This window comes from Chamaea fasciata, unplaced genomic scaffold, assembly GCF_029207755.1.
Source record: "Chamaea fasciata isolate MVZ Bird 193981 ecotype frontalis unplaced genomic scaffold, bChaFas1.0.hap1 SCAF_7, whole genome shotgun sequence".
NCBI lineage: Eukaryota > Metazoa > Chordata > Aves > Passeriformes > Sylviidae > Chamaea > Chamaea fasciata.
The window spans coordinates 16,915,302-16,927,187 of NW_027094092.1; the positions used below are offsets into that span (position 1 = coordinate 16,915,302).

Genomic DNA, 11,886 nt, shown 5'->3' on the forward strand with positions numbered 1-11,886 from the left:
TACTTGAAATTACTTGACCTTGTCTTTATTGTTAACCACTGTGCTAGTAACAAAGCTAATGGGCTTATCGGTCTGAATCTGGAAATATAATTTGGCAGCAGAGCTTGTGGATGGATTCAGTTTAACCATCATTCTGTATGTGGTCAATACCTTACACTCCCTGAATAAAAATAAAAATTAAAAAATAAAAATAAAAATAAAAATAAAAATAAAAATAAAAATAAAAATAAAAATAAAAATAAAAATAAAAATAAAAATAAAAATAAAAATAAAAATAAAAGATAGCCCAATTGTAAAGGCTGTGAGGGAAAGGGAGAGGCTCCTGCCATGATGTTAACTCATTTAGAAAAATCAAATACTTCAAGGAATAAATAAAACGCCTTCAAGAAATGAGGTACTTACTACAGGAGAAGATAGGGCAGCAACCGTCCTCAGATATAGCAACCACTGGCTGGAAACCTAAGTCACATCCTGTTTTGTTGATAATGCAGGTTTTTATATCACATTCTGCAATAGACAGCAGAGACAAAGTAAGCCAAACCTTTCCATCCAGCAGTGTTACCTGCAGACAGAGCTCGAAAAAAACCCATCCTATTACCATTGCCAGGATCGTCTGTCCTGCATCTTGGTATAGATACTGGGAATGGCCTGGTTTAGGAGCAGGCTACTCCTGTGCTGTGGTGGGCATTTGGGACTGGGAGGGTGCAAATGCAGAGCTGAGGGCAAACATATATCAGGAACCTCCACAGGAAGCCTTAGGGAAGCCTGGAAGATTAACACATCCTCCCTTACTGAGTGAATCTTTGTGGAAGGATCACCCTCTCATCTCAGGACAAGAGCCACAGGATCCTGTGGAGCACCTACTGGTCCCAATGATCCACAGTGTAAATATCTGCCAGGTCATGGCACTAATTTAGAGTACAAGCTGGACCAGAGGAGTTCTTTTCTGCTAGCAAGAGCTCCTGGCTTGTAGATGGAAGAAATGACCACTCCAGTGTGCTTATTTGAATCTGCTACCTTTGGGGCACCACATCTCACTTTAGGATTACTGATGAAGGCAAATGATGCCACATTACGGCATGTGAAGGATCTACTCACCACAGACTGTCTCAGTGCAGCAGGGGTCTTCCAGACGCGGTTTTATTTTGCGTACAAAGCCTTCTTTTGTGCAGTTGATCGGTGGAGATTTAGCACAAGGGCGGGGGAAGCAAGAGATGTTCAAGGTCGTTTCATCACAAGTACAGTATTGACAGTCATGTTCCCAAGCCTCTCTAGGCTATAAAAACAAGAGGAATAGCAGTTCAGAGAGCAAAACCTGGAAGCATTATATCAATGAATGCCTGCTGCAAGCTAGCGTAGGACTGAGTTGACCTAATTTATTGGGTAGGAAAATTGCAGTTCAAATCCCAGAGGGTAACAGTAAGATAAAATGCCATTATTTGCCACCTTCATTTGCAGGTTTATGTGTTTCCAGGAGGAAAGCCTGATAGTTCTACCAGGAAACTCATTCCCACAAACTTCACTTTCTGTTTCTGTACCTCAAGTGATTAAATACATTGCGGAGTTAATAAAATCTTCTGGGTTTGTCCCCACTGTCATTGCAGCTCATTGTTTTTTAAGCTTAGAATTAAAAGAAACAACTCATGCAGTCGTTTTTGCAGAAGGTCACAGAACACAGATAAACTTTAAAGACAGTATTTTCCTTTCACTTACCTGTTTCACTGACCCATCTTGTGCAGTGCAACCTATAAAATGAATTAGATGTTACTTTAAAGGTAACTCAATCAGGGAAAACAACAGAAGCAGAAAAACAGGAACAGAAGGAAGGTATTGAAATCTGAAGAACAGCCACAAGGACAAAGAGAAATTCAAAGTGCACACAAAAACATCTTAAACGTGCTATTCTTTGTTCTTTCGAAAGTTGCCCCTTCTGTAGATAAGAGCAGACAGAAACTCTCAATCTGGAATGCTTCCAGCCTCACCAGAAAGGGTCAGTAAACAAGGTTTCTCCCATTTCCTCTGTACTCAAAACAACCCCCGTAATGTGCACTTCTAGTCAAGCTCTTACTTCCACTTCCCACAGCAACATTTATACAATTTCTTACCACAAACAGACACACAAACGCCATCATGATCATTCAGCAGAATTTTCCCATCAGGACAGTAGCATCCTTCAACAAACACTGATGTGCTATTTTGGGAGGGAAGGGTGTTCACAACGACTCCTCTGCACAATCAGAATATAAATGAGAATGAACGAGAGGCAAAAAACATAGCCCAGGGCAATCAAGACACCTAAATCCCAAGGGAATGTGAACTCCAAATTTCCCCGGCAATTTTCACATTATGGACTTGAAAAACGCCGTATAGGAAATGACCCACCTGCTGAAGCAAGTGTTTCTTTTTGCTTCCCCGCATGGCTTGTACACCTGATCCTGAGGACAGCTGGCCTCTGTGGAGCATTGCAATACACAAGTTAAATAGCCCAGACCCACGTGTACCCTCCGATGCAGGGACACGAAGGGACAAAGCGCCCAGGCAGCAACTTCCCGGGTCCGCACAGCCCGGCAAGGGGGTCCCTGCAGTTCCAGCAAGAGCGGCCGCTGGGGCCAGCAAGGTGCAAGCGACAGGACCAGCAGTGCTCGCCCGGATTCATGGGGAGGCCCGAGCAGGGCGAAGCACGCAGAGAGAAGCGGTGTGTTGCCATCTAGTGCCCAAGCTGTGGGGAACGCACAGAACTCCGCGGCTGAGCCACGCTGGAGACACTGTGGGCCTGGTTCCTCCTTGTTTTGCACCAGGTCTGGACTGGAACAACCTCTTTGGTTTGTTCCTGCTTTTTCTCAGGTCCAGAGCAGCAGGGGAGGACAAAGCAGACCAGACTTGCTTCACCCCAGGGGGTGTTCTCCAGGCGTAACTCGCTGCCCATTCCCAGGCTCAGAGCGCTCCCATTCCCAGGCTCACCGCACTGCCCGTTCGCCAGCCTCCTCCAGTCCACGCAGACCCCGTGGAGCCCGCACAGGGCCGCGTAGGTCTGCATGCTCTGGCACTCGGTGCTGGGGTGCTCCTCCGAGCACCCGCTGGCCACACACGCCTCGTAGTAGGGCTGGGGGGGGACCACGCCATGGCACTCAGTCAGGGTCCTTCACAAAGCAAGGAGAAAAACTTGGGCTGCTTCCAAAGAAGAATTCGACTCAGAGCCAAACCATCCCCCCTGCCCCAGGCAGAGCCTCAAGGTACAACTACTAATTGTTCTCATAGGCAGTACACCCCCACAGCTTACTAAAGAATGAGCTTTACCTGCCATTCTTTACAATGCTTGGAAAGGAAACAATATTATGTTGGACTGTTACCTGCAAAGGCTCCTGCACAGCTCATAGCTGTAAGCCTATATGTTGATGGTTTTAGGCTAGCGTGTTTGAAGATCCTGCTTTAAACCGCAAAATTATTTTAAAAACAGACACATATATTTGCTTACTATATTCCGACTGTGTTTCATATCATTCAGAGCTTTCAGATGCTGAATTATAGCCAGTTCCCACTTGGCCTCTCCTCCAGATCTGACAGGCAGAGGGAGTGCCAAGCAGCAGACACTATTAAGAGAGGATTGATTTTGCTGATGCAGTTGAAAAATATCTGCCGAGCTGAAGAACACACACAGTTCACTGCCCAGTTTCACAAGGTCTGCAAGACTTTGTATTTTCTTCATATCCTAGAACCAGTTCACTCAAGCCATTTAGTGAAGAACAAAATTACCCTGTGGACTTATTTTTCTGATACTTTTGGGAGTTGTCTTACCAGATGATTTTACACAGATTAGAAGGCACACAGTGCTGATGATACTCAATCTTCGATGGTCGTGAGACACCAGGATTACAGTATCTGTTGGTAGGATATGGCACTTTCCAATCTAATGCCATTTCTTTGAAGGACTTGACAACCTCACCATTCCTCTTCATAGCATCATCAGACTTCTGGTTGGTACAGGTACCTGGTAGCAATATAAAAATGATAGTTCAAGAACAGTTGATGCTGATGAAGCTGCTTTTAGAGAAAATCTGGGGGAAGTTCTCCTTGTGTGAAGGGAACAACACATGGGGTCCTGGATAAATTCACACAAATTGTTTCTAGGAAGAGAAGGCTCGAAGAAACAGTTTGCCAGCTACTCATGAAAAACAGAATTGATGTGTTAGTTGATATATTTCTCCTGGTGGCCAGAGTAGCTGCAATGGCACAGGAATCTCCGCATTTCCTACATTCCTATATGAAGTAGATGTGATGAAAAGGAAGGGCCTAGAAAAGTCCTGTCTCCGTCCCCCAACAGACTGTGAACAGAATGAAAGGATATGACTTAAAACTACATTTCCTGACAGTGTCTTTCCATTAAATAAATTTATTAACATTTGTGAGTTGCAAGTGTTTAGAGATTTTAGAGGGGAATGAGAGATAGAAGGAGGAAAATTCAGAGCATTAATTTTTGTCAGCGGATGAGGACACTCACCACAGAGTCCCATGGTATTCTTATAAAACTTGCTGAAAGGGAGTTTTATGTAAAATGCAAGTCGACTATAGGAGATGTAAACCTCTAATTCAGGTATTTCAATTATGGCATAAAGGCCAGAACTGGTTATCCTGATGCCATTCTTAAAAGTGTCTGGAACAACTTTCTTATCATCAAACAAAATCTAAAATAAAAGAAACAAAAGGCTTTTATGGACACTCTGACATTGAGTAAGGTATATGATTAGTGCAACTGAAAAGCAGAGCAGCACAAATTCAACTTAGGTGCACCAAATGGTGTCTGTCAAAGGCAGTCATTTAAGCAGTTGTCTAATATTCCTTTTTAATATGTTGTAATTTATATTTGTATATATATTTATATTTTAATATGTTGTAATTCCTTTTATATGTTGTATATATTTATATATCAGGACAGAACCCACAAATTTCAGTTATGTGATCATTTCCCAGATTTTTAGAATATACAGATTTTATTGACACAAAGCAAAAAAGAGAAGAAGCAAATTAATTGCATTTTTTACCCATTACGTATTTTACAAGCTCAGTCCTTTGTCATGACAGGACATTTGGCAGCACAGTAATAGAACTACAGCAGAATAATTTTGAGAATTCGTTTAAGCACAATTATTTACCAAGTTGGTTTCTTTTCCATGTTCCCTTGCTTGTGTCAGAATAACAACAGAGTTGGAGTAAAAAATGATAAGGGACATTGAACAAACTGCTCCACCAGTGGCAGCACAATAGTAGTTGTCTATGTGAATCCAGAAGTTGTGAGAGTCAGGATGAATTGACTTCACAAGAACATAGGTGCAGTTTTCTTTAAAATGGTAATATGCTCCATCAAAAGTCACATAATGCTCATTTCCCCATCCACTGCAAATACCTAGAAGACAGAACAACAGGCTTCAAGTTTGACTTCTGAGCTACCTGTAAGTACAAGCTGGTTTTAACCTTTTTACTTGCTTCCAGTCAGAAACAAAAAATCTAGTTCTATAAAGAAAAATTACTCTAGCAAGGACATCTGCTTTCAACAGCTAAGTTTTCAGGTGGGCTTTCCATTGTATCCTTCTGAATTGATATGAACATGATATAGATGTTGACCAGATAGATTCTTCTTTTTTGAGGCCTAGCTGAACACAACATAAGTTTCAGGAATTCTCCTGCCACTTACACTGACACTCAGAGATTTCACAGCAACCGGTTTCATCGGAGTGTTTTGTAAATGGGAAACCATTGACACAGAGTTTCAGTTGCTGAGGTGGGCAAGTCACCACAGACAGTTTGATATTGTTTCCGTCTCCCAGGCAAGTGGCAGTATGGCAGTTTCCAAAATTCCATGTTTCATTAAACTATTGATTAAAAAAAAAAAAAAAAAAATAAAAAGAAAAAGAGGAGAGGAGAGGCAAATAATAAAATTATGTCACAAAAGCTTTAAAATCACACACAGCAACTACATTCCATTCAGTTAATTGTCTAGCATGGCAAAATTTGGTGTCTACCTGGCTCTGGAAACCAGGAAATATGAACCATATAGGAATCAAGAGAGCCTTGATATCTACTTTTTTAGGTATATGTATTAGGGTCCTGACCGCTTCTCCTGGTAGGACACTGCCAGGTGTGGCTTCCTAGTCTTTGTTCAGCTTAGGTGGCTCTGCTCACATAAAATCATTTAGGTGTTTCAGGTGAACAAAAGAATCTTCAACTTATTCTTTCAATGGGGGTTTCTGGCACACTTGTACATCATCTCATTCAGCCACACCTACAGTCCAGCAGTAGTGCTGGCTTACCAGCATCAGAGGAGAACACCAAATCTTGGCTGCAGGCAATGCATGAATGGTGGAACGATGAATGATGAAACACATATTCAAAGTCTCTCACCTTTCTGGGAGGAATGAGTGCAAGACAATCACTCACAGAAGTCCTTGTGGGAGCAGGAACTTGGTTTGTTACACCAGGAGCAGGTGTTGGTGGACAGGTTTCCGACTGTGGATCACAGACCTTGAGGGTCTCAGCATGACCAGTTTTACACTCTGCCCAAATTAATTCAATCTGACACGATTTATTGCAGACAGAGTAAGCACAACGACCTGATACATTCACTGGCAGCGAAACATTTTCTCCTGCAAGGGCAAAACCCAACTGTTAGCCTGAGGCCTGACCTCAGAGCAGCTGCGTTCTTAGCCCTGCATTTAACTATCTGTACCCAATAGCCATGCTCAGGGGACTGTCTTTCTGCAGCTCCTGGGATTCAATGGCTGAACTGGACAGCAATTCACCCAAATGGCAAAGACTGAGGGAGGACCACAAGGCCTAACCTGAAATTCTGCTCTTAGGTACATTGGAAGGAATTGAAAATGAGTACAAGAAGAGACAATGTTGAGTACACCACTGAGCGCATCTGCTCTTCACAAACACCAGAAAGTCAGTGATAACAGATGAGGAAGAGTCTTTCCTTCCCTGCTTTTGGAATATTACTGTGAGTTACAAGCTCATGTTCAGCAGTTTGGGATTCAGGGCTCTGCTGACATCAGCAACTGCTGTAAGTTTCCTTCCACCAGGGGTATTCAAACCAGAACAAAGTTTTTGGATATGGGAGAGTCGTAGTTCTGAAGGTGTTAGCTACAGTTCAAAGAAGTTAACAACTTCTCGTAATGTCTAACTGTGACAGGCAGAATGAGCGCTTGCTGAAGCACTTTTATCTATCAGTACATCTTTCCATGTCAATGGTGCAGAAAAAAGTTGCACGGTTTCTCACCCCTTTGTAGCAATTGTCCATTGTCATTGCAGAAGCAGGGAGCGGCTACCTTTGATGAGGGGGGTGCAGATGTTACGTATTGCCTCTGTGGTTCTGCAGGAAATAAAATAAATTAGTGTTTAATCCCTCTACTATTCTACTTTCAAGCCCTAAGACATCTCTTACATTCTCTACAACCACAAAAAAAAAACCCCAAAAAACCACAACTTTTTTTATCCCCCTACATTCTGTACATGTCCACACTGAAACCATCCTCTGTATTTATAAACACTCTTTATTACACAGGATGGTGCTGTAATACTACACACACCCCCTTTTCACTTCTAGTTATTTTTTCCTATGTAGAATACAATAAATGCCCCTTCTTCTGTCTTTTATTCTTTCCAATTCAATGTTTTCAGTCCTGTAGTACTTCACCTGACTTTGGAGAGGTGATTTTCAGTGGCACTCCGTTTGGATTTTTTATGCTTTCTTTCAAATGAACTGTTGGTTTAAATAGAGACAGATCATGCAGACATTTTACTATGCCATCTACAGTCTGCTTTCAATAATCCTTCCTTTTCTAGGTATTACTACACTGTACTTCACTTGTTAATATCTTCAGTAAATACCAAACACATGGGCTCACCATCAAGTATTTAGCTCTTCCACTCAAATGAGTAGGGAAGCTAACTGAATTTTCCTTGTTGTCCTTGTATAATTTTCTACCAGGATAATACATATATCATTAGCCACTTATTTTTATTTGTATAATCATGTGGCAAAAGTCCCACTTTTTTTAATCTTCATTTTGCTTCCTATTTTCTGGTTTTTTACATTTCATTCACTATGGAAAATCCCTTTTGAATAGGAGTTAACTTCCAGGAAGTTTTATTTTCATATTCCAGTGACCTGTAGGAGATTCACTTATTCCAATGCAGAATACAGTACAATAAAAACTGTAGAGTGTTATAGGTGATAAGAAGGAGAAGAAGCAGAATACAGTACAATAAAATCTGTAGAGTATTACAGGTGATTAGAAAGAGAAGAAGAAGATGTAGAAGTATGAAATATTGAGACTGACAACATCAGAGTGTCAACTGTGGTATCCTTAAACTTATTGTAAAAGGTGTAATGAAAAATCGCTGAATCTTTCTATTCTCTCTTAACCTCACTGACAGTAAGGTCAGCAAGAATCTATAAAAACTACACTTTTGGTCCTTACTACAGGACCCACAAGCTCTGATCCCTCAGTTTTGAAACTTCAACAGTCATAAATTCTGCTCTTATCCTAGACATGCTTTTTCCAAGGAGCCTTTTTCAATAATAGATAAATCTTATTACCATTACGGACTTATACAGAATCACCACCAAGCCTCTTATCAATCTGGTACCTTGTGCTGGTGTAGATGGAGTTCTGCAGGGGGTAACTGTTTTAATGATCTGTCCATTAGGGCCACAGACAGCTTCACCACACTCAGTCCCATACACGTGGCTGTAAACAGTTTCATTTAAGGTGTAGGTCTTCCCATTGTAGCAGCAAAGACAAACTGAGGCAGCAAAAGAGAAAATGCCATGGCAACAGAGGACACTTGCAATACAAATACAAGTGAAAAGCAAACCAAATTCTGCATTTACCCTTCTGAAGCTCACAACATCAAACATGAGTTACCTGGCAGAAAAACTTCGTCAGTTTCTGCTTGAGAAGCTGCACAGGGAGTCTGTCTGGTTTATTTAAGGTGTGTTGGACTTTGCTGGTTGCTAGTGTTTCTAGTTTCTTGCTTGCATAGAGGAATAACTGGTTGGTAAAAGTGTCAGAACTGGTACTGGCCTAACCCGGCATGGAGCACAGGACTACTCCCTGTGGGCAGGGAGTTTGACTGGGATTATGCCTTTCTGAGTGACAAAACCCTGGCTCAGGAGATGTTGCACAGCCATTTCCATCCACAAATGACGAGCATGCAGTGGTACAAAATTTCATTTAAATATATGACCTCTCCAGATTTTGGAGACTGTATATGTAAGAACCAAAGGAAGTGTATCTATTACTGTAACAAAGTCAGCTAAACTGCAAATGTGTTATTTACTGGGTCACCCTGTAATTTGGGATGTGATTTCTCCCAGATATGGAAATTAACTGGTACTGTACTTTAACCAAATGTGTTGTTTAGGCACACAAACACGAATCTAATAAGCTAGCTGTCTTAGTTTATTTTATTAAATGAATGGTTAGGAAACAGCACTTCTACAAGATTTGCCCTGTTCTAAAAGTACCTGTTAAAAGGGGTATCATGAATGGCCTACTAAAGACTACTATCCATCTGTCTTCACTGAAGTCAAGGAAGTGGAAAAGTGGAAAACAGGTATTAACCTGGGTAAGATGAATCCTACATATCACACCTGTCTCCTTCATCCCTATGATTATCCTTTACACAGTTCTTGAGGTCAAAGGCTGCATTTTATTCATCTGAGTATATCTGTGCTTCTATGCACCCACATATTAAACTACCTGTCTGGCCTCCTATTACCAGTATGTTTGCAGTAACATGTGATGTTGGGTTGTTTCAGTCCTGCCATCACTCAATGCTTTGTGAGGGTGGTGAAAAGTTACCTTTGGAGTCTTCAGCACATAGTTTCTCTTTGGGATCACTGAAGAGAAAAAGTAAAAAGAATTGCTTTATTGAAATGAATTAATATATAGAATAACAATGTCTGCAACTGTGCCTACTTTTACAAAAAACCTACTCCTGGATTTAATGGTAATTGCCACTGCCTATAGACATCAACAAAACATCTCCTACTTTGTCCTTTCCAGTCCTGTTCTACCTTTCTCACCATCAACTGACCTACCATGAAGTGCAGTTGAGAAGGGAGACACACTCTCTGCTCTCCTCATCAAAATATGGCTTGTCAGGACTACACTCTGGATAACAGCCTGGAAAATTAAACAAAGTATTCTTAGTCTGAGTTATACAGATACAGGAAAACACCTCTACCAAATATAGATTTGATCCCCAAATGAATGTGGTTCCAGTATGAGTGTTCTTTTTACTACCAATTATTTTTCTAAGTCCTCTTTTTACCTCTCTCCCCAAAGTTTTAGTTTACATTTGTCAACAGATAATTATTCTTTGCAGATTTATATTGAATGATGTTTCATCTCTCCATATAAAGGCAGCCGGAAAATGATGCTATGAATGGCACCATCACATGGGAAATTAGCAAGGCATGGTCAATGAGCCTCCAGGACAGATGGGATAATCTTTCAGTCACCATGATGCTTCAGACATTTAAAACCAGACTAGTAGCTGCAACTCCCATAAATTGCATTAAAGTCAAGGAAGAATTACCTTCTAAACTGTACAGCAAGTTCCCACATTTCCCTTGTGGGTTCCTGCAGGTCCTTAGACAAGGGGCTCCACAGGGTTTATAGAACCACTCATGTTTGTCAGGTGGATTGTAATAATCGCAGAACACAGCTGTGACAGAAGAATAAAAAACATTTAGGTCTCAGACACTGGGCAGAGACTATTTTTAAATCTTGTTTAAAATATCTTAATAAGATAAACATGATAAAAAGAGCTTGTTCAGTCACACATGCATAGCAATGTAAGTGTTCTGCTCTTCTGTATCCCCTGTGTGCCTGAGCACAAGGGGCACTGCTTTCCGTGTGCGTTTCAGTGCAGTACTTACGGCAAATGGCAGGGGTTCTCCAGCTGACACAGACACCAGCTCTGCTGCAGCTCCTCGAGTAGGCAGCCACTGAGGTACAAAAGCACTCACAGTCTCCCACACTGTCACAGCCACAGAAGTCAGACACACAGGATTCATAGTATGGAATGGGGTTCACCTGTCAAAACACCGACAGAGCTGTCACGACAGCTCTATGTGCTGCACTGTGTTTTAATGAGTGAAAGGGCTCTGAATTTCTGTCATGCACTGATGGTTTGTGACAGACTGGGATTTTCATGAAGGAGCCATGATATTTTACAACAGGTAGTTTTCTATTTTCGCCTGCCTGGTAGAATTGGACTCAAAATCTTCCTATTCTTACATATGTAATGCTGCCACTTACACTTAAAATGTCTTCCCAGTGTGATTTCTGCAGGACTGAAATACCTTGTTTTGGCTTAGCACCACTACCACAGTGTGTGCACTCTTCATCTGAGAGACAGTGCTTAAGTGAGTATGAAAGGAAATCCTATTTCCACTAAACTTCATGTCTCTTGGTTTTTAACTATTGCCAACATAAACTAACAAAGGAAATTAAGCCAAGTTTGTTTTTAAAATTGCTTAATAAAGTGCACTGCCGCTTTGTATAGACATTCTAATTAAGAAGAGTATCCCTGTTTCTGTTTAAATTAATTCAATTTGTGACTCAAATAACCCAAATTATAAGTCTCTTTAGATAACTTGAATGAACTTCCCAAGGATCACCATACAAACAGTCCTAGACTAACTTACCTCTACATTTTACAGATACCTAACTTTCTACTTCTGGTGGCCAGCTATTATCCTCTTTATCTTCAGTCGTTCAAAACAGGCACTGCTCTTTCCTCAATACTGTGCAACAGGATTTAACTGGCATAGCTGGGAAGTGAGGTTTTGAGAGAGGTAGCCTTGTAGTATTGTAT

The 11,886-nt window shown here is 41.2% G+C and overlaps 1 protein-coding gene across 1 annotated transcript in view; it reads right to left on the bottom strand.

The window, feature by feature from the left end:
* The window catches only part of LOC136292272 (mucin-5B), a 43,674-nt gene that overhangs the window by 7,622 nt on the left and 24,166 nt on the right, over positions 1-11,886 (bottom strand). The window contains exons 24-40 of the mRNA XM_066187744.1: positions 10,946-11,102; positions 10,603-10,731; positions 10,103-10,187; positions 9,864-9,901; positions 8,647-8,802; positions 7,274-7,366; positions 6,397-6,638; positions 5,690-5,867; positions 5,151-5,401; positions 4,499-4,682; positions 3,796-3,988; positions 2,962-3,140; positions 2,383-2,452; positions 2,106-2,227; positions 1,714-1,745; positions 1,099-1,276; positions 403-507 (exon numbers count right to left, since the gene is read on the bottom strand). Of these exons, the coding sequence (XP_066043841.1) occupies positions 403-507; positions 1,099-1,276; positions 1,714-1,745; positions 2,106-2,227; positions 2,383-2,452; positions 2,962-3,140; positions 3,796-3,988; positions 4,499-4,682; positions 5,151-5,401; positions 5,690-5,867; positions 6,397-6,638; positions 7,274-7,366; positions 8,647-8,802; positions 9,864-9,901; positions 10,103-10,187; positions 10,603-10,731; positions 10,946-11,102 (2,392 nt within the window). The remainder of the gene's footprint in view (positions 1-402; positions 508-1,098; positions 1,277-1,713; positions 1,746-2,105; positions 2,228-2,382; positions 2,453-2,961; positions 3,141-3,795; positions 3,989-4,498; positions 4,683-5,150; positions 5,402-5,689; positions 5,868-6,396; positions 6,639-7,273; positions 7,367-8,646; positions 8,803-9,863; positions 9,902-10,102; positions 10,188-10,602; positions 10,732-10,945; positions 11,103-11,886) is intronic.